This window comes from Tinamus guttatus, unplaced genomic scaffold (assembly GCF_059628265.1).
Source record: "Tinamus guttatus ecotype Peru unplaced genomic scaffold, ASM5962826v1 Tinamus_guttatus_pri_ptg000240l, whole genome shotgun sequence".
NCBI lineage: Eukaryota > Metazoa > Chordata > Aves > Tinamiformes > Tinamidae > Tinamus > Tinamus guttatus.
In genome coordinates this window covers 13,809,122-13,837,035 of record NW_028288774.1, presented here as the reverse complement: position 1 = coordinate 13,837,035, position 27,914 = coordinate 13,809,122, and the positions used below count along the sequence as shown (strand labels likewise).

Sequence of the window (27,914 nt, the reverse complement as noted above, 5' to 3'; positions counted from 1 at the left end):
AAGAGCATATAAAAGTCTATCTACAAATATTCTAACTGCAGAAAACGCTTGTTTAGTTCATATGTGGCATAACATTTGAATAGCACTTTTAAGCTTACACCCTAATAATAGTGTTTAAAAACAAATCAAGAAAACTTTATCTGAACTAAAACCAGCAAATATTATTCTCCATTTTTTCCCCATTGGCTACAGAAATCTCTTTCAATGTATACCACTGCAATAACTGTTTTACCTGATTTATTCTTTCTGTCAGATGTATCATCCAGAGCTGACAATGCAGTGGAAATGCTCTTCTGAAGATCATGGTTACCTCCCACAGAATCATCCTCATCAGAAGAAAAAGAAGGCAGTGTTTCCAAATTTTTCTTAAGTTCTTCATCAGCTTTTTTGGTTGGACTTTCTCCACTAACCTCTGCAGCCACAGGCGCTGCTGCTGGCTGGGGCTTGGCAGATGACTGCAGGCAAGGGGCACGGGCTATCTGTGCAACCGGTCGCCTAGTCCTGTTTGGCATTCGCACAGCTGGAGCTGAAAACTGTTGCCTAGGCCCTGACTTTAGAAAGTCTAAAAAAGATGCAATAAATCCTGTTTTGACTTCAGGTTGCTTTTCTTCAACTTCTTTGATTTTCTGCCTCATTCTTTCTTGATGCTGGTAAGTATCATAACAGCTTTCAGAAACAGGAGAAGAGTATGTCAAACACGAATCGTTTCCTCTCGAATTTTGCCGTTTACATTGCCCACTTCTTTTTATCTGTTTCTGAGTTGCGGTGTCATCTTCTGTACCATTTTTGCTTTGGCTTTTTCCTTTGCTTTTTTTCTTCTGAAGGTTCCCTGAAGTTAAGTCCTGGCATTCTTCTTCAGGTCGGCTCATGGTTCCCTCTCCCCCCTGGGGCACAGCTATTTGCTGCAATGGACCTTTGGACTGGTTACCTGCTACTGTGCCATCATCACAGCCCATACTGAAATCATTCTCTGATGCAACACTCTCTTCACTTAGACTTTTACCACTTGAAACAAAGTCTGTCTCTCTTGCATGCAGTGTACCATCAACAGGAACATCATTGTCTTCTTCAGATTCATGGCTGATGCTAGATTGTTTCTTAACTGAAGCAATCCCTTGTTCTTGCTCCTCTTGACCAGGGCCAAGCGTGGGAGAGGTCATTCTAGATGGCACATTTTGATCAGCTTCAATATGCTGTTGATCAAGGTTCACAGTTTTTGTCTGTATTGCTGACACTGGGGTAAGATTTATGGTAATTTGGCCTCCGTTCAGTGAGATATTATTTATGCTTGGTGGCTTTCCAACTACAGTAGGTGAGGCACTGAAACCAGAAGACACATGTCTTACATCCATTGATCGAAACTGCGTTTTAGAATCCTCGCTATTTTCAACAGACTGGATTTCCCCTTCGTTAGATGCCGATTTGGCAAAGTCTGACGGAGTCACTCCGCAGGCTGCTGCTGTTGCTGCTAAGATATCATCTACATTTGACAATATATTCCTCTCATCACTGAGAAGCATAGTTTCTGGGAAACAGATTGAACTAAGAGAAACAAATTGATTTTTTGAATCATGTTGATTTGCTTGAGTAAAATGATCTTTTGTTGTCAAATGTTGCTGTAGCTGTTTTGAAGATTCAGAAATGTCCATTTTCATTACTTCCGAATTCGGAGTAAGAAGCTGTTGCTGAGGAAGGCCCCCGTTACTTTGAATAATATGCCCATCCATCTGAAGGAAGGGATGTGTCACCTGCTGAGGACTCTGTATTCTTTGCACTTGTGGCAATACCTTTGCTTGTCCTAAACCTGACTGCAGAATTGACTGATGAAGAATCTGTAAGTCACAAGCAGACTCCAGAAGCACCTGCGCACTAGGCAAACACAGCTGATGTCTTAAAGCATGAGGCTGAACCTGTGGTGATGTACTAATGACTTGGCCTTGCTGCTCCTGAGCTTTACTTTCATGTACCTTAAGCATGAGCGAATGTTGCTGGTTTAGTTCTTTAGCACTCACATTTACTTGTGCCGTTTGCATCATATCAGCTGTCTTTTTTATACCATGGCTTATACTACTGATATGGCCAATATGTTGGGAAAGCTGTTCCACAGAATTAACCATTCTTTCATCTTTTTTTGCTCCTTGAAGACTAAGCCCAACAACTTGATCTTCAAGACGAGAGTTACTTCTGATCACGCTTTGAGAATATCTATCATCTGCTTTTGAGACTCTGTAGGATGCATCCTGAGCATTGATTTCATCATCAGCTAGCCTCTGAGCGGAAGATTCAAGAGCAGCTTGCTGCTGTAATGCTTGCATATCCTGCATGGATAATTCTTCCTCTTGTTTTGATGAAGCATACAAATTGGAGTCAGACTTCCTTTTAACATAGGATTTTGTTTCTGAGGAAGGCCTATTGTTCTGCAGTGTCTGCGAATGAGGTGGGGATGCAAAAGGAGACGGCAGATATTTTTGAGACTGTGGAGAGGAAGATTCTTGAGTCTGAGAGTTCTGAGAAGAATGCAAAGAAATAAAGTTCTGATTAGGACTTGAGACTGGAAGCGTTTGTATCCGAGGAGAGGCAGAAAAGGGGAGAGAAGGTGATGTTAGTGTTAAAGACTGCCCTGAAGAATAGCTTTCTGAAGGACTGACAGCTGATAAAACTTGTGACTGAGATGAAAAACTAACTTGGGATTGGCTAACTGGAGATAAACCCTGAGAGTGATTAGAAGAATAGCTCTGAGATTGGCTGACTGAAGAGAGTTCCCTTGTTTGCCCAGAATAGTTCTCATTTGGAACCGAAGTCAACACCTGTTGCTCTGAGGAGTAACTTAGCGTTTGACTGTCAGAAGTAATAGCTTGTGATTGCCCAGAAAAAGTCAATGTTTTATACAATGAGGGCAGCTTCTCAACCTTGCTAGATGAGAAATCCTGCGAGTGACTAACAGGTGGCATGTTCTGAGTCTGGGATGAAACATAGTTTTGGGATTGGCTGACAGACAAGAGACTAGGAAGCTGTGCTGTAGAATAGATCTGTGCTTGGCCTGTAATTACAGAACTCTGGTTTTGTGCAGTTTTGGGATAGCTTTGTGTCTGCACAGTGAGAGCTACACTTTGAGGTTTGGGGGTCTTTGTTGACCTTGGAGGCTGCTTTGTGGAACAGTTTTTCACTTTTGCTGTGGAAGCAGATGGAAAACCAGGTGATGGAATTGCCGATGTGTAAGACTGAGCAAGTTCCACTGTGACTTGAGAAGTCTTCTGCTGTGGTCCTCCATTGCTCACCTGAGTAACATCTCCAACGGGACTACAGGATAACGCCGAGTGCCTAGACGTATCCTGAAAATTAACTCCGCTCGTACTCGTTAAATAGCTGTGTAAGGAATGCTGTGAAACAGTCAGTTGAGCCTGAACAGACTGAGTACTTGAAGGCCGCTGATGGTGTTTAATAACACTACATTCTCTCTGAAGTGCTCTGTCAATAGAAGCAGTAGAACCAGTGAAGACAGATGTGCTATAAGCCTGAGAAACCTGCTGAGCTCCTCCGAGGGTTGAAGGTAACAAACTAAATTGAGGTTGCAAAAGGTGAGGTGCAGATTCTTGAGCAGAACGGTATGTTGATGACTGAGGGGGTACACTGGTACTTAAAACAGAGCTGCCCAGGCGCTCAAATGTCAGTGCAGTTGGAACAGTACCTTGCGATGTTTTAATTTGTAATAAGGGATCATGGCTAGTTAAGATACCATTCGATGTAGCACTGAAAGTAGCATCTTGAAGAGTAAGAGATGGACTAGTAGCAAAGTTTCTACTGCTGAAAGTGTTGGGATGTTGATAGGCTGATAAAGCAGATGTTGGCGGAAATGTTCCAGAGGTTGGCAATGCTCCAGTAACAAACAGTTCTGTGGCTGTTGAGGAATGCATACCTGGGGGGGGAAAAAAAAAAGGGGGGGAAGAAAAAAGGAAAAAGAAAATACTAAAGCTTTACAAGCTTAACACTGCATTTCTTTACCTCACTTTATTGTAAGGTCTTACCACATCTACAAATACTAGCTGCTTTAGAATCACAATGACGACAAAAATTTCAACAACCAAAATTCTCAGAAACACTTATTTGGTCTAATTTTCAAATTCTAAACTCTGTATCTGCATTGAATTGTCAAAGGAAAAAAAAACACCACCTTAAGACACAAACTTTGAATGAAAAATTGTACAAGAACAATTCTGCTTTGAAATTGAAAATTCTCTATTTGTTCTTATTTCAGTTTTAAAAGTTCATACTGAGGATGGCCAATCAAAAATCTCAATCTCCCTTCGGTATACATCAAAAATTACACCATATCCATTGCAATAGTTAAAGACAATTTCATCTCAAGCAATTATCCTTACCAATAACTCACTTCACGTGAAACAGTACTCAGAGCTTGCAATGCAACAGCTAACAGCCTATACACTTTGCAACAATATTTCTTGATGTTCTCTGAAGTGAAATACTGGAGCACAGGATATACATAGTTACCAACAATATACAGTGTGATAATCACTACCCAACTGAAATGTATAATGTTGCTTACTTGCATCCTGGCAGTGCTATGTTATCTTTGTTTAGGTAAGACATACTAAGAAAACACAGTACTTCAGGGGGAAAAAGCAAGAAATTTTCTCACTGCAAGATGGGACCTACAACAGTGATCTGCTTCCTGGGGCCTGCATGTTCTGGTTAAGTTTTGAACTATTTCCATAGAGTCGATGAAATAAAATAAGACAAGGAAGCTTATTCTCAGACTGCAGAAATGCCAGGGTATTTTTCACAAGTCAACAATAAAGTCCAAGTAAGTGTTCTTTAATACACTTTTTTTTTGTCTAATAATAAAATAAATACTATAATGGAATTTGGGTTCTTTTTTACTGACCTCTATCATAAAAAAAAAGGTAAGTACATGTAGATGCTCAACAGAAAGGATCTAAGAAAGGGAACAATTTATTTCTATTCTAACTGTGGATATTCAGGGGGCTTTTCCTTCCTTTCTATAATTTAAAACCCTTTTTCCTATGCATGGAAGTTCTTACACCAGACAAGTGGGGAGTCAGTTACAGAAGCAGTGCTGTGGTAGAACTTGTGGTTTTTTACTTGATTTTTGAAGAGGAGCAGTAAAGATACAGTGAAGACGTGCACAGCCTCCCTACCAACCCCAGAAATCAGAACACAGCACGCATATCCCACATACACGAGGAAAACTTGATAGGGGAATGGAACAAACATGCTTTTCCTCTTTTTCTCCTGAAGCTGGCAGTTGTAGGGTTCAGATAAAGTATGCAGTCTTTAAGAGATGGTGAAGAGAGAAGGCTGAGCATTTGTTTATTCTTCTCAAAAGAGCTTCTAGGAGACGAAGCTCCTAAAAGATACGTGGGAGCATCGAGAGAGAGAGAAAAGGAGCAAAAGCATGGAAGGAAAATAGAAAGCTTAGAGTAATACTGAAATTGGGCTTATAGAGGAGTTTTTAGTTATGAGTATTGAGTATTTTCAATCACTGGTTTCAACCCACATCAAACAACCCACTGTGTGTTTCCCATTCTTCACAATTCACTTTGATAGATAGGCTTCAAGGAAGAAAACACTACAAGAGCAGAAAAAGGATTTCTACCCAACTGACAACCTGATGCGAGAGCAGGTCATTATAACTTTTAAACTTCACTAGTTATTAAGATTTAGACATATTAGTAGTGTCTTCATCTGTGCTCCCATGTATCTGCTCTTCTGTTGACCTACATTATCTATATTGAATGAAAAGCAGGTGCCTTTCCACATACTTTTTTTTTTTTTTTTTTTTTAAACAGCTTTTGGAGTGGATCTTCATAGAACACAGCTTCAGATTACATTTAACAGTAAGCGTGAGCTGTCAACAAAAGGACCATCCAACTCTTTGCACTTTGTATCTTATGTCTCCTCTGCTCAAGCAGAACTACTGATCATTTAGCTGCATTGAAAGACCATCTTGCTGACACACTGGAAAATTATCCCACCAAAGAAAGAAAAGCTGTGACAGTGACTGGAATCTGAGAATTAAAGGTTTGCTAGAATGTCAGTGTAGTGTACCTGAGTATGTTTATTTTGTTAGTGACACCAATTCCAAATAGGAGGGAGAATAAGTTTGGCTCATTAGACAAAATAATATCTCACACTTCTAAATCCTTTCTAGTTCTAAACAATTAGAACTGCTGCTCTGAAATTACTAGTATTTCACTGATCTTCAAATTTTAAATATTAAGGTAGAAAAGATATGCTGCTGCTTCAGTTACTTAGGATATTTTTATTATAAATCTCCCCAAGCATTCAATATAACCATGATAATTTTATTTCAATTTTTCACCTGTCTGCCAGGAAGGAGCCCTGAATTGTGGTAAAAGGGTAGATCCTGAAGAGGCTGCCTGAGCGGTACGAGACTCGATTGCAGAAAGAAAATTCATAACTGAAGTTTCCTTAGTGTTACTTCCAGCACTGTGCATACTGCTATCAAATATTCCCGAAAGACCTAGATGAGAGCAGAGCAGGGGGACAAAAGAGACAATTCAGATGATCTTACTATAAAAAGTCCAATCAAATAAGAAGGACACACATTTATAATCCACTCAGAATAATCTATGAAACATAAGCAATACTATTTAACTAGAACAATTTTTCAATGTTCTAACAGTTTTACCAGTACACGCTTTCCCTTCATCTGAGGATTCTCCCAGTTCCAATTTTTACCCAACACAGAAATCCTTCAAAACCAGGTTTGACTTCTCTGTATCAACCTTTTCCCCTTGTCAGGAAACCTGTAACGATTTCAACTGCTCTGTAGGACTGACAGTGACAAGTAAGGGAATTTTGGTTGCATTTCCTGCTTCAGCACCCACTGCCCATTACCTTTCAAGGGCAGGGGGCTAGATGGAAACCAGGGGTTAGATCACAGTTTGAGTAACAGAGTATACATCAGGACTGCAGGGACTGCGCTTTGAAATAGCCTCTGCAGTTCTGACTCTCTTTAGTCTTTATCAAGACCTGGCCAAGCCACCACAGATACTTTCCAGCACATGAACTCAGTATCTTTCCCTTGGAAACTGCATTGCAAAATGAGGGGGAAGAGGTCATGCCCTGCCTTGTGCTGACACAGAGAAAGGATATCATCAGGATCACGGACGGATCCTGTTGTAGATCTAACACAGCTTAACGTGCTAGTATATTTGAAAGTAAATTTTAACTTTCCCCTGCAGTGCTACATCTTGGGTTGCACATGTAAGTACTAGCAACAGTGTGTTCCGACTTGTATTATTGTTTCTATCTGCTTCAGACTAAAAGAACTGGCACCATTTCAGCAGCAAGCTTTGAGACATACTTAACATTTGGCCCTTATGCATAGGACAAAAGCTGAAGAGCTGTATTTCAAAGAAAAAGATTTAGGAGTTTCTTTAAAAAGCAATGATTATAAAGCATAATGTCTCTTTGTATTTTCCTTTTATAACATGCATTATGACAATATTTTGACAAAAGTTAGTAACTGTTATCCCACTGCTACAAACTCAGCTTTTCTAATAGTATTTGCCATCACCTGCATAACAAACTCCCTCCAACTATAAAATTAACTAACTTAAAATTACATAACAGTTTTTTACTTCAGGTACTTAAGCTGAAATCTCATGATGTGGGCAGTTACCAGTAGGATGGTGTGCAGCAGAGTATCCAGGAAGCTGATGCGAAGCTGTGTATGTCTGTCTGTGAAGAAGTTCTGTTTCTGAATGTGATGGATGTCCTCCTCCATAGCTTAAGCTAAGGAAAAAATTAAACATTATGAACAAAAACATACAGCTGGAGAAACAAGGTACAACTATGAAACCCTGACTGCAAGCCAAAAATTTAAAAGAAAAAATCTCAAGATCTGGCATACATGATTGTGCCAGAACATCACTAAAATGATAAAGAAGAAAAAAAAAAAAAAAGAATAAGAAAACTGACTAGCCAGAGTTCATCACAGAAAATTCTCCAAGGTAATAGTTCAAAAAAGTGAAACGTCTTTAGTTCAACTAAAACACTATATGGACACACTCTGTAATGTTCTACCAATTCAAAATCTGCAGAAACACATGCCCATTCTAACATTTCTATTTCTGACTCCTTTTAAAACTTACAGGACCACATTTAATACAAAGTCTAGAATGAGTAGAAAGCCCCAGAAACACTGGTATGTTTTCTGTATGTTTATTACAAAATTAATGAGAACAACAGCTCTCATACTGAAGAATCTCATTCTTCAGGCCTCCTTGCATTAAATGCACATTAATGATCTAATGTTTTTATTTACAGTTATGAAAGAGTAATCTATTTTTACATGATGGTTTAATCAGGCTTAATCAAAGCAAACTGAAGATGTGGCCACGTGTATGCATCCATGCAAAAGCACAAATGTAGAAAATAAAAAAATGCAAAATTTAATATCAAGTAACATTAAGAACTGGAGAAAAAAGTGCTAATGTTTTCCAACTCAAAATGCAGAAAAGTGGCCAGGGACAGACGCAAGACTACTTTAAGTTCAAGACTCAATTGTAAGCAGATGCAAAAAGAAAACAACTGCCCCCCACCACACACACAAAAAGGGAAAGAAACACCAAACCCCACCAAACGCACTGCTCTGCTCTCCCTGCTGTGAGGGAGACTTCACGTACCCTCTGGGATCCCCTGGGATGAGGGGGCAGTCACTCAGCATAAGGGAAAAATTGAACTTTTGGTGCCAGGAATCATGACATCATGGGAAACTTTTACAGAAGTAGCCAATAATAATAATAATAAAATTGGCAACACTACTGCATTTGCTTCCTTTTCATTAAGATGACAAGAGTAGGCAGAGCAGATCTGACTAGCCAGTAAGAGTGCTGCTAGCTCTGCACTCACCTATAAGGGACACCAGGTTTTAGACTTCCGGATAAATTCCTGTGCCTGAGATCTATCAGCAGTCCCTGTATTTCCCCCTTTAGCTACTTACAGCACTGGAGTGCTCAGGGTCAGCATGCCACACTGAGGAAGGTGGTGTAATTCTTTTACAGAAACAACCAAACAAAAAGCCAAACCAACAGTTATTGCATTTACCAGCTGCACTCCCTACCTGGCACTTTTAAAAACTACTCACACTAACAACTACCTCTTAGAGAATCACCAAATCTCAATTCATGTGGGTGTACCTAAGTGCTTTTCTTATTGAACATAAATAAGTATATATTGAGCGTATAGTTTTGTGTGGTTCAATACCATGACCAGCAACTGCCATATTAAACGTTGAAGGAAATCTGTACATATTTGCATCATTATTATGAACAAATGGCAATCGTGACTGTATGATACTGCGGTTTACCTTTTAGTCTGGTACACTAAACCTTGCAACACTTTCCAAAAAAATACAATTTATTCTGTACACAACATATAAGAGAAACATTTGCCCGAGACATACAATAAAGCCAATCTAAATATAAGAAACACTCCTAAAAATAGCTTATGTTAAGGTGGAGGCTTTTTTTAAATAGACAAAATTTCAATAGATAGAAAAGCTAAATAAATCTTAGCACTTATGATACTTTTTCACATTTTTTAAAAAGCAAATATGCTACATCTGAAAATACTTTTCTAAAACGACTCTCGAATGAAGTTGGGCGTGCATTACCAGCAAGAACTATCCTCGTGTGAAATCTTTCCATCTGCAAGAAATTTTCTTTAATTTTACTGTGAAATTTTTAAAAAAAAAAAGAAAAAAGAAAAAAAGAAAAGAAAAAAAAGAAGCATTTACATATGTAAAACTTCTCCTCGTTTATGTTTAAAAGGCAAACCAAGTCATCACACAAATATATCACTTTGTTGTACTTCTATAAATTGTACTTATTCTGGTCCTTTGGTGAAGTTGTGATACATTTCCCCCTCTTTGCCCCCTTGCAATAAACCTCCTCCTTACAGCGTGCTCAGAACTACAGTGCGGCCCAACACGTCTGCGTGCGGCCGTGAGGGGGAACATTCTGAATGACACAGACACAGCCTCCAGAACACTAGAGTTAACACTGGATACAAAACAGCCCACAGCTCTTGTATCTCAAAAACCTCATTAGTTAATAGAATCTCAAAATCCGAATAGAGCTACTTGAATTAAAATCAGGTTTCTATTTATTTCTATTGTGAGATTATTCAAAGTATCTGATGATGGTTGCTATGTTTTTTCCCCAAACGCCCAGGCCACGGTTAACGTAACCGCAACCTCAAAAATGAATCTGTCTTTCAATGAAAACATTGTATTTATTAGAACAGTTAATTGGTTATTGTATAATTACTTGCTGCTGGAATGTAGATTCTTATCTCAAAAAACCTGCATATATGCCTTTGGTTTACATAAGCTTACCCTAAACACAAGCACAACAAGCTCAAAGAAGATTACACCCTAAGGGCTTCTTTCTGTAAAATTTAGTTTTTAAATGTATGAACTTACAGAACATGCAATTCACTCATCAAAAATGCATTGTGTGGGGAAAAAATGTTAAATTGTTAAATTTCTACAAGAGCTTTCACTTGTACTGAAAGATTCACTCACTCACTGAAGACAAACAATAATATTATTTAGTACTTTGTTGATTGTTATAATTAGTTACTATAGTGTTCCAAAAATATTTTGCCCTTCTCCAAACACATCACTGATTTCTCATTCCTGTTGGCATAATTAACTGCACAGAGAAGTGATAACTGCTGGAAAGTGCTATAGAAGGCATACAAACAGGGAAAATAGTGTCCTCTGAAACTATTTCTCACTGACAAAGTCAATCCAATTTCAATATAGTATTTTAATTATGTGTCCTTTTAGAGATGCCCTATGAAAAGCTATCATCATGTGATCTTGATATAATACTGTGATGAAAAAATGCTTTGCCAATGAAAGTGAAATGACTTTTTTTTTTTTTTCGCTTTGTGAACTTTATCAGTTGGTCTTCTAGATACTACTACCTCTTCCAATAACATTTCTGGCAGAGAATTTATAGCCTTTACACTTGTTACTATCTCCATCTTGCTATTACCCAGTAGTAAGTCTTCCCTGAACTGACTGTTCACTTATCTCTATGTATATCTCTATATATTTCTATTAAGATAATTTATTTCCGCAGCATTCTTCAATTTTTTGAAGACTTTTAAAAGAATTCACATTCTTACATAGGAATTTAGGTCTCAGAATGCAGCAGGTTAATGGACTGCACTGCCCTTCCCACCTGCCAACACAATTATGAGAGTTACACTTTACACAAGCAATAGATTCATCACCTAATCTCAAACTCACACAGAAGAATCACTTCTTCAAGGAAACAAAATTAGCATCAGACATAGAGGCAGCTTTTAAATTATCTCATTTTCCTCAAATATGCTTGCTTTCCTAAACATCTATATAGAATTTAATACAGAAAGAAAAATGCTTTAAACAAGTATTTTGGATTACTTATGATCTGATCCAAAAAGCATTTTCAGGTAGGAAAAGGTTTTTCTTTATAGTCTTCCTACTTAATATGCCATATCAATTTTCATTAGGAAATTTTTAAGAAATTCAGTCAATTCTTAAGGGGGGAAAAAAAAAAGAGGTTTAGTGACTGAGCAGCTATTCATACTTAAGGCAAAAGTGCAATGCTTTTATGAAAAATTGACTAGGAATTTTAACAAGGAAAGATATTTCTGGGTGAAATAATTTCTTTTGTTCTTTAGCAGTTGTAACTTCTGTCTCTGATGTAAAGGAAAAACCTTATAAAGAAAACTTCTAAAATCACATAGCATTTTTCAAAATATTTTAACTGCAAAGGCCATGCTGAAAGTGAAAGCAGGCATCTAAAAGATAAGTAGTTAAACAGGAACCTCCCACTGATCCCAATAAAAGTCAGACTCCTAATGCTCATGTGTTTCCTGAGTCAGAAGGCCCTACAGCCCCTTCAATCTCTGACTCCCACCACGTCAAAAAGCAACAAAACTCTCCAACATACATGCCTGAAGTGCAAAATAATCACATGGAACAAAAAAAGCAAAAACCCAGCATACGCTATACAAAATGATCCGATTTGAAGAAAATGCGAGTAACAATGTGATTTTATTTTTGGGCAACGTATTTCCAACTTACTAAAAACAAGAACAGTTCCCTGACCCCTGTTAGAAGGTAACACTCTGCGTGACTCGGCTCACAATTTGCTTTTAATTAAATCACTGAAACAGAGATAATATAGTGATATACTCACGCTGACAAGGAAATACCTAAGAATTGATACCTTGCTTTTTACGTGACTTGAGATATATGTTAAAGACGGAAAATTCATTCAAATTGTTTTAAAATTATTGTTTAAAATTATTATATTAAGAAAATGCACACATTTAACTTTCCCCAAAGAGCTTAGGCACTTTGACAAGGAATCTCTCCTCGACTACCTCTTTAACTTTGAAGAGTCACTTCTATTTAGAGGCTGAAAGCAAAGCCTTTTAAGATTCAAATACCACGCAGCAGGCACACTCATTTCTAAATAGAAAGAAGAATATCTTTAGTAACTATAGGAAAGATATATGTGAATTTCAATTTACAGCTCACGTTTCTCCTTAACCAACATGTTTGATTTTACAACAGGTAAAATATTATTACAGGCTGCATTAACTGTCATCAGTTTCATAGCCAGAATTCTTTTAATATCAGATTTAATATGACACTTGGTTAAATATTTCTCTTTGTTAATTTTCATCTATTCACAGCATCCCACAGAGGCAGAAAGGAACAGTATTACTTCCAAACATTACTTGAATGCAATATGGATGAAATGGAAGACAAGTGGAAAACCACTCTTTAGTTGCAACCAACTCTTTAGTTGCAAGCACTTCAGGTGCTCCTTCCAGCAGCAACCAGTTCACAACAGCTTGCTACAGTCTAATTACAATGTAACTCAACAACTAGAGCTTATTTTTTCTCCCATTCAATATGAAATTAGAAAACAATAATATAAGTACATATAGTTTAATCCAAAAACAGCTTTGGTCTTTTGGAAAAAGAAAAATAGTAATAAAAAGACTCTAAGGAAACAAAATCATAAACAATAAAGAGATTTGCCTAGAATGAAACATGTTACATAAACCAGTTTAATACTGCTAAAAATATTAAAATAAACAGCCTTGTCTAGCCAATAGGTCCACTAATTTCAGAAGCTTTAAAAGACACAGAGAACAGAAAATGTTTTAGTAATTAATTCCAATAAAAAGAAAATAGATTCCTTGTTCTGCCCAGACATTTATCTTTCAACACATTTCATATTTAAAAACTATTTACTTAGAAATGTATATACTACGTGATTTTTCACCTGTATTTTCCAGCTTTACACATTAAAAAAAAAAAAAAAAAAGACTCAGGAAGAAAAAAGTTGGTTCAAGGCTTCCAAACATCAGCAGGCTCAGGAAAATTTGGTGACCTCCCTCTTCCCTGTATCTAACTTCCCACATTCTTCTATTAGATGATGCAAGAAAAGATTACTTGTGAAGATTTAACCAAGATTTCCACTACGGGAAAGAAAGAATATTTACGAATCTAGAACAGTTAGGGTATCCAGGAGGCCAAAGTAAAAAACCTTTGCTATCTGGAAAATGAAATCCACCACTGAGAAATCAGTAGAACGGCATCCTTAAAGTTTCTAGTTACCTTAGGATACATAGAATGTTCCTTAAGGAAGTTACTACACCTGTATAGAGTAGTATAGAACTTGGCTTTTTTTTGGTCCTTTTCTTGAACTATCATACAGAAAATAAATACGAAATGAATTTTAAAGGCATTAATAATGCTCCAACAGTATTATTCTCCAAGACAAAGTGTTTAGAAAGAAATACAGAATTAGACTCCAATCGTAAGGCATTAGAGTGCTATATGCAGCAATATTATTTTATTATTTACCTCTATTGGTTATGTCACACATGTGTCTTTTAAAGCCACTACAAACTATATTTTTAATCTAAACTGGATAAAATCCTAACAAAGGCAAATCACCTCTCACTCTTTCACTGAACATGAAGGTCCTATTTCTGCTCTGATGCCAGCAAAAGCAAGACAGAGACTCTCACGATTTGGAGGGAAGATTGCCTGGAGAGCAGAAATGCTCACCATTTCTTTTCTTTCAAAGGGCTGAGATATGAGCCTCTTCCAAAGAAATTTGGAGGTAGAAATGAATTATATACAGTGAATTAGCTGAACGAGCAAAATTTCATGCTGTTTAGGTGATTCTTCAACTGAATACATGCCATATCTTAAGAAAAAGATTTCATGACAAAAATGTCTCCATTTTATTCCCATGCTAATGTGCCTGAACTCTTTATAGTTGATCCTAACCAAAAAAAAAACCAAAACACACAGTCCTTAAGGAAAGCCAAAAGTCTTACTGGTACTTCAATACCTGAATGCAAGTGCTGACTTGTTCTAAGTAACCTGCAGAGTTCTTAATAACAAAGGTAATTATAATTCCATTTTTATAAAATCAGGTAAATTATGTCTTGAAACTATGTATGTGAAAATGAAAATTTATATAGAAATGAGCGATTTACAAACTTCAACAACAGTTGAAAAGACACAAAAACCTGACAAATTGCCATATGATTGTTTACTTTTTTTTTTTTTTTTAAGACATACAATCTAAATTATCTCTAGCTACTATCTATGCTTCAAATGCAGTTTATTTAACAAAAAAACTTTTTTTTTCTTCAAAATTGACAAAAATCACTATCACTTCTCTTGGTTTTGGCTAAAATTCTCAGCAACCAAACCAAAACAAATGGGTTTCCAAAAACAAATTTTAAAAATGGCCAAGAAAAAAAAAATGCAAGAGGCACGAGGTAATTTACATGAACTGGAGACAGAGTACAGCTGCTGCCAGGCTATTCACACAGAGAATAAAACTGACCACAGAGCACTGCAAGAACCTCTGCATAGAAGCCATATGCACTTTGTTCCTCCTTTTCTATTTTAACAAGAGCCTAGACCTTGCTAGAAGTGTTCTATAATAATGATGATTTTGACACCTTGACATACTTCTAAAGATTTCAAGACCTTTTTCTCTCCTTTTGGTTCAAGATCATCCTAGCATAATGGTTGAACACACAGAAAAATCTTCTATTATGGATGGCTGTACAAATACACACAAAGTTTTCATTAATTTCAAAAATAAAATTTCGTTTCAAAATAAAAATCAGCAGAGCATTATCTCAAGATATGACTTAGGCACATCACTGCTTTATTGGAAATAAAAATTCATTAACCTGTTAAGATGCTTCACAGCCCTCCTCCCATCAGTATTACAGTGCCATAATTTATGTCAAGCTGAGTATTATCTTCAGGACACTATAGGTACATTTGATATCCCATTTCTTAATAAGTCCCTTATTGTGCAATTATAAGGAAAACCTTGTGCTAACGCAATGCTGATTGAGATGTTAATCACAAAAGATGTAAGAAGCACAAACATGTGTGTACTACCAACTGACAGAGCCATCTTAAGTTTAAACAACTATTATTTTCATTATCAAATCTTCCAAGCATTCAGGAGTTGTGCTCAGAATAGATCTAAAATATTAACAACATGTAGTTCATAAAACACAGAAACAAGAGTCACACTCATGAAAGCAAAGTAGAGAGTGCTGCTCTTTACTCTTGAAAGAAAATTTAGCATAGCCCATTAATTTAGCTCTTCTTCATTAGTGCTCTCTTCATCCTAAAACAATTTTAAACCTACCTCTCTAATCTTCCAAACAGCACCCTGGCTACCGTGTTGTCAGCAACACTAGTATTTAGCTGAAAACATCATCATTTCCATGAAGCCAGTTGTTTCTGAACACTTCCACTAGAAAAAACACGCACTGTTCGAAACTGTAGAATAATACTTGCAACTGCATGCCATGTGTTTTGAGATGGGAACAAAAGTCTGCCATACAAAACAAAATCCTTCAGTATGCCCCATGAATAGATTCCATGTAAAATTTCCTGACTTTCAGGAAGATTTCTGAACAGAATCAAGAATTAATACTTGTTATCAAATGCTTGAGTTGGGATCAAAATGATATACACACACAAATTATAAAACTGTCTTAAGTCTTAACTGATGAGAAAGTGTATTCAAAAAAAAAAAAAAAAAAGAAGCTTTAGAGGGAAGGGAGGGGGGGTGAAAAAAAAAAAAAACACAAGAAAATCTCAGTTCACTTCCGTGCCTCAGAGCATTGGTAACTTCCAGGTCACCACTTCCAGCAACAACTGAAATTACTTAACAAATGGTTGCTGTTCAGAGGATTAACGAGTTAGTTTTCCAGAATCATTCTTTTTATAGCAAATGAGTACATGTTCACAATCAAGAAAAAAAAAAAAAAAAAAGTATTAGAATTGCTACCTTTGGCAGACTCAGTACAGAATAATGAAACAGAAATTGAAGAATATTCACTGTCTAGCACTGGAATTTTTGACACGAAGAAGAGAGAAAGTAAACAGGATGTGGTGTGAAACACCAAGTTGCCATATTTCTGAAAGGGATTTCCTGGACATAAAAAAAAAAAAAAGAAAAAAAAAAAAAAAAGAGTGCAACATGAAACGTGCAGCACACCCCAGTACATTCAATATGTCCAAGAAACATCAGCCTGATCACACACGTATTTTGTATGCGCAGTGGCTATTTGTCTAGCATTTTCTGCATGTCCAAAAGCTTTCAAACTAAGTTTCCAGACATCTGGAAATGCTAGACAAACAGTCAAGGACTTCAAACTCTTCTCACACGCTACTGCTAGGTAAAAAAAGGCAGGTCTGGATTTCACTGGAAAAAAAATAGAGTTATCAAGGAAAAAATATTCCTTAGCATCTTTCTATGTAAATACTGTTACTCCAAGATAAGGGTGCCTAAGGGTGCCTTCTTCCTGCTTAGTGTAATTGCCTAAACTTACACAAGTCTTAAGGGAACAGCTCAGTGGTAGGCATGTAGAAGAAAGATGAAAAACTAGAAAAGCAGTGCGGGCAAATAAAAGCTTGTCCAAACATATATAGGTTCTTGCTGAACTGTTTTGGAATAAAAGAGTGCAAGAATGCAGCTTATTCAGGAATAAAAATTCCTTGCCCCTGTTCATTTTAACCTATGGTCAGAGCATTTTGAAGACATTCTCATGCAACTTGGTGTCTACTGATACCTAAGAGTTTATACATCAAGAAAGCAAAGTGATGCAAAAAAGCAGTGACAAAAAAAAGAGAGTATGAGAAACAAAACAAAACTATGAAACTTGCCTGGAAATACAGGTAAATTCAGCACGTACTTATTAAAAGCTGAGTCCTTTCTGAGCACATTACTACTTTCTACTTAAAAGCTCTGAAAACATTTTTTCTTTATTTGTCCCTTGTGTGGTCCCCAAGATATACCTTGCTGGAAAGACTGCTGAATTCCACATGGTGCTCAAAGTTATTTTTGTCAAACTCGGGACTACTAAGTAAGGTTTAAAGCAAGAATATTAACATGCTGTCTCTTAACTGTATTTCATTTTTTTTGTTTCTTTGTTTTTTAACGTACGGAATAGGCACTCAGGAACAAAATATGGAACAAAATACAAAATTACTTTTTGACATGCAAAGTTGTGAATGCTTGGATAAAATAAAAAAGAAATCATAAAAAAAAAGAAAAATACATGCTCTCTCTAAAAGCTCTAGCATTGTTTGGAATGAATATAATCCAGTCACAGGTGCTTTTTCCTAACGGGAACAAAGATTTTTCTAAAAACAACCTCCTTCCTATGAAAGCATCATGCCAGAAACAACAGTACCTCAAAAAAAAAAAAAAGTGGGCATAAGCACAGAGGAATCGAAATAAAAAGGCTTTTTTACTTCAGGAAAAAAAAAAATCAATAATCCGTGGTGAAATTTTGGTTCCACGGGAAACAGGTTCACACTTGAAATATGGTTCTAGGCAGCCTCAGGAGAGGTCAAGGCTTGATCTAACATGGATACATGTCTCCTTTCACAGAACAGAAATGGCAAAATTTGGGTGGAACTGGCTGAAGGTGGGTATGTGAGGGGGCTGAGCTCACCTGGCAGCTGCTGGGACCTGCGGGGCAGATTGCCCTCCTACACCGACCCTCACAGCCCACCTCCTCCCTCTGCCATCCCCTTGTGCTGTCTCTGACTCCTCTCTGGCAGAGTGAATAAGCCAGTGCAAGTCTCCAGCTCAAGAGAAAGCTGCTCACCTTCTTAGGTTAGTTTTCTACTGGATTAACAAATTAAATCAGCTCCCTGTGCAGTTGCACAAACACCAAAGCCAAGGCAAGGCCGGAGAAGGACGAGAGCCCCTCTGAGAGCCCCAGCAGCAGTTCAGCCATCTCATGTAACTGCCCCCTCACCCTGTTTTAACTCATTCCTGCTGCATGCTGCCATTTGCCACCACACCTCTCTGCAGTAAAGGACATCAAATGCCAATTCATGGAAAGCTGTCGTTAAGATTTTAGACAGGTAAGTGGCAGGTAATTCCAAATGCTCCTGTTTGGCTCATTTCAAAACCTTAACATAGTCTTGAAAAGATGACTTTATATCTGCATCTGTGAAAATCTAAGACATGTGAAGCAAGAACATACTCAGTCTCTGACCTTGTCACAGCTATTATTTTCGAGAGCACTGAACGAAGTCCTAGAATAAATAAATAAAAATAGACAAAAGCTACTAAGTCATTGTGAGACAACTGTGTTGCACCACAGACTACTTGTGCTTTATTTTGTGCATAGAAATGTTCCAACTTTAAATTATGACAGTTAGTTCGGTAAGATTAAAAGGTGATCTATTTTTTATGCGCCTATAAAGTTATTTAATCCTTCTGTGCCTTTTTCTTTAAATAGCAAGTGTTCTAAATATATACAAGCTTTAGTTTTCAACATCTGAAATATTATGCCATAGGGAATTTATAGTAGGAAGTGTGTTTAACAATTAACTTTGTTTTTACCTCTCAACCAATTTCACTTGATGGAGTAAAATGCTCTGTTTTTCTAAAAAGTGTTGTTTATCTACATTTTTCTCAGTTTATACAGTTAGGCAAAAATTCATTAGAATTTAAAACTGATGAGCCTTAACTAATCACAACTATCATACAGTTGTCACAGTAAAAATCAGTTTGACAGCTATGCAAAAATATGTGTCATCATACCTGCATACCGTAAAAGTTTAAGTCTGCCACATGGGTAACTTCCCATATGAACTATCACTGTAATTAATCTGTTCTTTTAGATTAGCTGCTACAAATATAAGCTGCATTAACCAAACACCAGCGTTATCTTTTGCAAATAACCTTCTTAAATGATATAAAACCTACAACTACAGAAAAGGATCAAACCTTGCAGTCTGTTGATACATTTGGCAGGAATTCCCTCAAGATGCTGACAGCCTAAACAGGAACAGGCGGACACTGAGGACAGTGCTACAGAGCTGGGTTAGCTGTGCTGCCCAAGCACACTCCTAAGCAGCAGTGAACACGGCTCAACTAATGTGATGATTCATTTCAAGTGATTTCCATCCTCTCCAGTCCTCATTTCACTATGGGAAAAGTCACGTCACAGCAGGCCTGCTACCCATGTCCTTATAATACACCACCACTCATTTCCTTTCAGTTGATAGGAACAGTGCCATTGCACAGACACAACAGTGCCTGCAAGAAATAAGGAGCACGATAAAAACCAGATGGCTGAAGTTAAGTGCAGGGAAGACAGGAGTAACGCTTGTTGGGAGGAGAAATCATTTTGATGAGCTAAGACTGAACAAAGGAGCACAGCCTGCAACAGGATGAATATCAAAATACCTTGAAAGAAATCTTGTTATCTGTACCACATAAAGAAAGCTCAATTTTTTTCAAGTAAGTACCAGATTAATTTGACACAGGATTTTTTCATTCAACATGAGACTAGTGCTGCTTTACCTCTTTAGAAGTCTACCTGCCAATCACAACCAAGAACTGTGTTTTGAAAAACATGAAGCAATTACAATAAATGTCCAGAATATTGACAGCACAGTCCATTACTGTACATCTATATCTTCATGATTTGCTTCCAGGCTGATACAGGTCTTGGCACTAATAATAAAGACTCCCAATTCCCAAGCAACTGACCCTATCCCTACCGAGACAAACCAATAGCAGAAGAATCAGAAACGTCTATGCAAACCCAGGCTGGAACAAAAAGAAATTTAACATTTTAATGAACACAGTTCAAATTTAAAAATATTAACGAAAACAGGGCACATCACATTTTAAATTGGCATGAGTCCTAAGTAAGAACTCCAGGCAAGTACTATGTTTGCTACAAGCTTCCCTGCTTCTGCTACAGTGCAAAGCAACAACAAGAGTAAGTTAAAATATTTCTGTCAACACATTTTTAAAATATAGTATTTTTCATCAGCTACACAACTTCAAGATTAAACTTGAAGGAAATGAAAGCAAAAGCTACTTGCCATTCCATCCTAAACTAGGCATAAACATTATTATATCAAGAATTGATTCAGTTATATGACTTTGATTTTTTAAATTAGACTTAGTCTGATGGGTAAAGGCAGTAGGCATTGATCCAATAACCTTCTGGAAGGTATCTGCATGGCCATTTAGAGACCCAGAAAGCACAAAATTAATATAGAAGCTATTAAATAGACTACCATTATGTTTCAAAACTAGTGTTTTGAGGCTTTTTTTTTTTTGAATATAGAAAATAATCATCATGGGGTTGTGTTTCTTCTAATATCCAGGCAGATCCATTCTTTGTCCTGTGCTAAAGACTTTTGTCAATGACCTGGAAAATACAAAGCTTCCTCAAGGACTGGATGATGTTCCTCAGTAGGCCCTGAAAATAGGGGAGAGGGATATAAAATGGACATGCCACTGACTTCCTGTGAAACCAATGTTTTAAGATGAACAAAAGTAATTTGGTGATTAGGGAAAAAGATAAGACAGACAGGTAAGAGACCTGGCTAGGCATAGCCTTCTGGTGTGAAACACCTAAAAGTACTTGAACTCTTCTGCAAAACAGGGAATCTAGAAACTCTAGTACTAGGGAGGTCCCATTTTCTTCTGACTTCACACAGACTTAACTGCTTCTAAAATGCAAAGTCCACAATTCAAGAAGGATGGCAATACATTGGAGGGGGTACAAAAGAAAGCTGAGGGAATATCTGGCCAAAATAATTTTTTAATTTAAAAAAACTTCAGAAACTTACTTGTTTTTCTTAATAAAGGGAACATTTGGCAACAAACTAATCAAAATTCAGAATTTATAATTAGGGAAAAGAATAGTGGTATTATAGAACCCACTAGAATACAGAAGAGTGGGATTATCAGATCACCAATAAGAAATAAAAGGTAAATCAGCCATTTGTGTTTTACCTGGAACTATGTTGAATCCTGCCTCACTGGAGAATTTTAACTAAACCTTCTCCAACACGAAAGCTCTAGTTTCAAACCCCAGCTGAGGAAGGAGCCCCATGGCCTACACTATGAAGATGTTAGGCTAGATGACTGCAGCAGCCCTTCTGACTCGATAGTCTATTAATCTTATCACGCAGATCAGGACACACGTGCGCCTGCTTTGAGCGCTCACTACAAAACCATCCACAGGCACTCCTATTTTGCCCTTAGGTTTTAACCCTACGACTTTTACCTTTAAACACCACAGAGTGGAACTGCGGCTACATCACATCAGATATGATTAGCGGGCAACAAACAAATCACCTCACCTAGAAAACATTCATTATCACTGGCCGAGCTACACGACCAGAAAGCAGGGAGATACCCCGTGTCTTGGGCACTTCCCAGCACTTTAAAGGGCTCTCCAGGGGTCAGAACAAGTTTCTCCTTGGAGGAGGCTCCGCGCCGCCGCGACGTGAGGCGACGGCAGCAACAAAAGGCGCCGGCTCCCCAAGCGGAGCGCGGCCGAAGGCGGGCGGCGCGGAGGGGCCAAGCGGGATGCGCGCCGGGCCGGGCCGCGCTCTCGCGGCGCGGGGCACACGGGCTCCCGGGCGCAGCTTTGTCCCTCGCGGGCCGCCCGCGCCGCCGCCGGGCCGGGCCGTGAACTCTTGAACCCGCCGGGCGGAGCGCAGACGAGGCGGCCCGGGCGGCGGCGGCCCCGGGGCGGGGGGAGCCGGGCCGAGCTGGCGGCGCCCCCCGCCCGCCCCGCCGCAGGGCCCCGCGGCCGCCCAGCCCCGCCGCAGGGCCCGCCCGGCGCCCAGGCCCCGTCCGAGGCGGCGGCCTCGCGTGGCGCAGCCCCCCGGCGGCCCCCGCTCACCTGGGCTTGAGGCTGGCGGCGCCGCGCTCGTAGGCCCAGGCGGCGGCGGGCTGCGCGGCGGGCGGCGCCAGCGGCTCGGCGAAGCCGGGAGCCGGCGGGTAGTTCCTGTCCATCATGGGGGCAGGCGGCGGCTCCGCGGCGGCCCTGCGCGCGGGGCGGCGGCGGCGGGGACCGAGCGGGGCGGCGGGGAGCGGCCCCCCCGCGCCTCACGCGGGGCGGGCGCCGCCGCGGCCCCCTCCCCGGCCCGGCCCCGGCCGCCGCCTCCCGGCCCCCCCGGCCTCGCCTCCTGCTGCCGCTCAGCGGCGCGGCGGGGGCTGCGAGGCGGCCGGGCGGGGGCCCATGGCGGGCTGCGCTTTCCCAGGATGCACCTCCGCGCCCGCGGGCCCGGCTCCGCGCCCGGGGGCAGGGAGGCCGCCGAGCGGGGGAGGCCCCGTGGCGGGCGGCGCGGGGCGCAGCGCGGCGGCGGCGGCGGCGAGCGAGGCTGGGCGCTTTGTTGGAGGGGCCGGGGCGGGGCCATCTTGGTGCCGCGGGGGGAAGCGGCGTCAGCGCCGCCGCACCGGCACCCGCGCCGGCTCCGGCCGCGGAGCGCCCACAACATGGAGGAGGAGAAGGAGGAGGAGGGCGGCGGCGGGCTGCGCCACCCGCCCGCCGCTGACTTACCCCGGCTCCTGCCCCGGGGCGGGGAGGCGGCCTCACCGGGAGCGCTTTGTAAAGCGCCTTGTACCACAGCGGCGGCTCGCGGGACCGCCCGCCCGCCCTGCGCTGCGCGGCCCGGCCGCGGGGCGGCGGCGCGCGCTGCTAGCGGCGCCGGCAGGGGCGGCGGCGCCGCGCGCTCCCCACGGGCGCGGGGCGGGCGCGCGCGCGCAGCGGCAGGTGTTAACGGGCGCCGCGGCCACGTGACGCCCCGCGGCGCCGCCGCGTCACGCGCGCCACGCCCCGCGGCACCGTTAAATGGCGGCGGGGACAGAGCGGCCAGTTAGGCGGCCTCGCAGGTACGAGGCTGGTCGGGGCGCACCTTCCCCTTGACGAGGGAGGTTATTGCTCCCTTCCCGCTCTTGGAAATAGCCCTGGGCTCTTTGTGGCTTCTTGTTTCCAGCCTGCGTTTTGCTCTCCTCGTTTGGATGAGGATTAGTTCTAAAGATTTTTTTTCCTTCATTGTTTTTTTTTCTCCCGCAAACTGGAAGTCTCTGACTTTCTAGATACTTTTGTCACACCTCTGTCAGTGAGTTGTGTGCTCATCTTAAATCACTGCGAGTCTGGAGCCTGAATAAACTGAAAGATAAAACCAGAGGGAAGTGAAGAGAGGCCTCCTCAGGAGGAGAGGAGAAAAGGAGAGGGGGAAAAGAGAAAAAAAAAAAAAACTACTTAAACTTACTTGTGTGTAAATCATAAGTTCTTTTGTCTTTGGCCAGGTGGCAGTTGAAATGGAAGTGTGAGTTGCTGAAATCCGCATCAGCCTTGAAGAGCAGGGGGAAGGTGGAGATGAGCCTCTGTGGAGGGTAGGACAGCAGGAGAACAGTGGTGTCTGTGCCAGCAATGGTAGGTACTGCATGTGTCAGAGCAGAGAGAGTAAGTACTGAAAACACTAAAAATGAGAGCTGCTCCTTCTGAAGAAGATAAAAGTGGGTGCTCCTAAAAGTGTTGACATTTCTTTATAAGAGGAAGGTTTATTCCTCTCTATCAAGTAAATTCCTTGACAATTCAGTTTGGCAATATCAAGCCACAGGGTAAGCACCTTCTCTCTCTCTCTCTTTCTTTCTTTTCTCTTTTCCCTTTGCAGTGCAGATTTAGGAATTTGTGAATAGAATCAATCAGACTAGATGCAAAGATGAGTGGTAGAGTTCAAAATCTTAACATTTGAGTGAGAAAGTGAATCTAGTGATCTATGTTAAATGGGAAAATGGTGAAGTAAGAATTTCTAGGTTTAAAAACTAAAGATTGTTTTGGTTTTTTTTACTTGTTCTTTTATTGTCATACTTTGTTTCAAGGAGCAGCAAGGTCACCTAAAGGAAGAAATACAACCTTAGAAGGGCAGGTTGGGGTAAGTGTGAAAGTCATCAGTGTTGAAGAGATGGAATGAAGTCACAGAGAGGCCAAGGCAGAGGGAGGAGAAAGGAGAAGAAAAGACGTGTACCAAGGACAGAAACCAGCCGAGTGAGTTTTCCTTGTGTTTACAAGAGTTAGCACCTGTATTGCTTGCAGCTGGAAGAGCAAATGTGTGTACAGTGGGGGGTGGAGGGACCTTCTTTCCCTGGGCAACACACAGGTTACTGTTTTACATATGAACTAGGCCTGTTGACAGAAAATGACTGCAGTTTTATGCTAATGCTTGAGCACTTATGCTGATGGTGTTGTTGAAAGTAGCATTTCCATCTGGGAAGGACTTACAGTTTTTCTTTGATTTACCTGCAAGATCTTAGCTAATCTGCATTATAATATGATAGTTATAGTTCGTTGTTTCCTTCAGGCAAGCTTGAAAAAGAGCAATACATGCAATATAATACTAAATACCATACAATGCTTTTCCTATGTAACTGTAATGTCTAGTTGTTGAAAATTAGTGTGTTAATGTACAGCTAGGATAATATAAAAGCTTCTTCTTAAACTTGGAACAGCATATGAATAAACTGTAAAACTACCATCTGTTTTATACAAGACTTCTAAAATAATGACAAGATTATTTCTCTAAAGGAAAATGTGTATGTTAATACTGTTAGAGATTGTTGTAAATCATTTTGCATAAGAAATCACAAACCACAAACACCTGCCCAGATTTATAGACAGGGAATCAGATATACAAAGTTGAATTGGCTAACCCCTTGCTTTTCTTAAATGAAAGGTCTGGAAATGCTTAAATTAATGACTAGTGTTATACTGAAGGGATAAGTCTTCAAGATTCACTAAAAATATGTTTCAGAGCTTCCTCCCCCGTGCCCCCGCCCCCCCCCCCCCAATGTTCTGTTGAATGTTAATGTTTTAGAGATAACAGTATTTAAGTAATTTGAATACTTGCAATGAAGTTTGAAGTTAAGGCCAAAATTGAACTGAGTTTGATTAGCTACCGAATTCTAAGCAGTGTGAAAAATAATTTTATTGCAGTTTCTTTCTCCATTGAGCACTGGAGGTTGGCATGTATTGACTTACTGAATGTGGGTATAGCACCTTTGTATGTGCTGGCCTGTAGTATCTTCCATAAACAGTAATGGTTAAGTAAAACTAAAAATAGCCAGGCTAAGTAAAAGTAAAAATAGCCAAGTAAACTGGATGTTATGCAGTAATATGAAGAGTCTTGGCTAGGCCTGTTATTTATCACTGACTTTTCTGTTGTTTTAATTATGATTTGGACCAAAGCAAGAAGTTGTAGTTGCCTTTGATTCTGCATTTAATGTGGCATTCACAAATGGGTAACTAGGGAAGGAAAGGCTGCCTTTTAAAGAATACACGTGATCTTGGTGTCTCAGAGCAGATGTTTTATTTGCATTTTTTTACGTTCACTGAATTAATGCACAGATAAGTGTAAAGACTAGGTAAAACCACAGTCAAATGAAGAAAAGTCTTTACAAACCTCTGGGGTTTTAATTCTGGTTTTCACAAACATCTACTAAATTACTGCCCTGCTGACATTGCAGGGGAGAACTGAACTGAGGGAAATTTTAGTTTACTTCACTGTGTCTAATCCTGCCTCTGGCCATGTGGTTCTACACTCTTAAGACATGAACACCAGTGATTAAGGTGATTAAACGCCCCAGAAAATTTTGCACTTCCTAGAGCACTGATTTGTTTTACCGAGGGATCTGCTGAGTATCAGAAATAGCAAAGTAAAGGGGAGAAATGTGCAATTAAATGCACCAAGTAAGTGTTTTTTGGAAAGTGGGAAAGGACCAAGTGATTGGAAGCCATATAAAGAAAAGAAACAGGTGAATGTGCGATAGGAGATTAGGAATAATAGGGAAAAATAGTACAGTAACAAATTATAGGTAGAAAAATAAGAAAAAAATGAATGAAAAGATCAATGAGAAGCAAAAGGAGATAATGTAACTGTATTTTCAACAGGGACAAAATCTACTGCATAAATAGCTTGAAATATATTTGATACCATTTTGTTTTTTTTTTTATATAAGCAATTAATCAGTTGCCGTTGTGAAGTTATGTGAAATAAAAGATTAAATGATAAAAGCATCCACATGGTGAGAAATCGGGGCCTTGCTCTGAACTGGAGTCAACAGCAAACTCCAAGTGAAACTAATGTAAATAGTATTGCTTACCTATTTGGTACATCATAAGACTTACTGTTTCCAGCTGGAAATACCCCGTTGCTGACATGTTAGTGTTTTGTCAAATTAATTGGGTAATTTATCAAATTCAGACAAGCGCAGTTGTCGCTGAATTTTTAAAGTTAATGGGCTGACTTCTTATTAAACAGATACTGAGATTAAAGTTAGGTGAGAAACTTGATTAATCGGAGTTTTAGCTAGCTCTTTTTTCATCACTCTAACTACTGTAAGAGTGTGATGTAAGCTTTATTGATATTCACCCCTTTCTGCACCTGGGACTGCTGTTAGAAAATCTAATATTGTAAACAGATGACATATGAGGTAGATCAAAGAACTTGGATCCTATTTCCCAAGGTTCCTAATGAGAATGAAGTGCCAGCTGCATTCCAAATCTCAGCTCAGTTGACTGATAAAAAGTTTTATTTGATGCTCAAATTAGGAGACTCTGCTCCCCTTTGAGGAGGGTTTAACTAGCTAACTCATCTTGGCTTATGTGGTTGGCAGAGGAAAAAAAAAAAAAACAAAAAACACACCAATTTGACTCATCTTTCTGCTGTGGATGAAGCAATATGGCTTAGTGTTCAATTTCACATGCATGTGATGCTTAGAAATTGGCAACATTAAAAGAGAATAAACCATGACCCTTCTCCATTGATGCTATAAAGCAGGAAAGTGTTTGCTATATCCACCTTTATAAAAACACTTTAAAAAGGGTTATCAGATTGCTTTTAAGTTTCTACTATAGGCTGAATTAGCACTTTAGCTTCCACAAATATTTATTGGAAATTGTTTTGCAAGGTAATATAGAGGCTGACAGGGCTTTAAGTATTGCCTTAAAAGACAGGTTTAGAATACATCCAGTGACAAGTGCATTCAAAAGGTGGTCAGATAGGTAGGACAAATGTAGTATGTTAGTTCTTGGTACTTAATCTTATTAGCTGTTTGTGCAATTTGGGAATGGCTGAATGTAGTCAGAAGATACCATGCTTTTTATTCAAATATTATTTGGGAAGATACGCTTAAGATTTTTTGAAGAGCAAGTTCTCAACTTTCAAAATTACAGTGATAAAATCCTAAATGATAGGAACGCATTAAGAGGTGTTTAAGGTACAGCTGGAACAAGCCATTTGTTTCAAACTTTTGCAAACCCAAGGATTCTTTCCTGTTCTCTATACCCCATGGAATGAGGTGTTCCTGTGATAAAACTTCTTTTGGCAGACAAGACTGTAGATAGAAAAGCTTAAATATATAAAAGGCAAGCTACAAATGAGCATGTAATCAAGTCACAAGAATACTAATTAAGCAGTGTCACTAATAAACTAA

General features: G+C 39.7%; 1 protein-coding gene across 3 annotated transcripts in view; it reads right to left on the bottom strand.

The window, feature by feature from the left end:
* QSER1 (glutamine and serine rich 1) overlaps nucleotides 1-23,092 on the bottom strand; it is a 37,034-nt gene extending 13,942 nt beyond the window's left edge. Inside the window, exons 1-4 of one of the 3 annotated variants that reach the window (XM_088525889.1) lie at nucleotides 22,978-23,092; nucleotides 7,688-7,800; nucleotides 6,362-6,523; nucleotides 233-3,916 (exon numbers count right to left, since the gene is read on the bottom strand). In XM_088525889.1, coding sequence (XP_088382015.1) covers nucleotides 233-3,916; nucleotides 6,362-6,497 — 3,820 coding nt within the window. In that variant the 5' untranslated portion in view covers nucleotides 6,498-6,523; nucleotides 7,688-7,800; nucleotides 22,978-23,092. Of the gene's footprint in view, nucleotides 1-232; nucleotides 3,917-6,361; nucleotides 6,524-7,687; nucleotides 7,801-8,693; nucleotides 8,797-22,317; nucleotides 22,449-22,977 lie in introns of those variants that run through there. The other 2 variants (XM_088525890.1, XM_088525888.1) reach the window with 2 other exon arrangements.
* Between the last annotated feature and the right edge of the window lie 4,822 nt (nucleotides 23,093-27,914).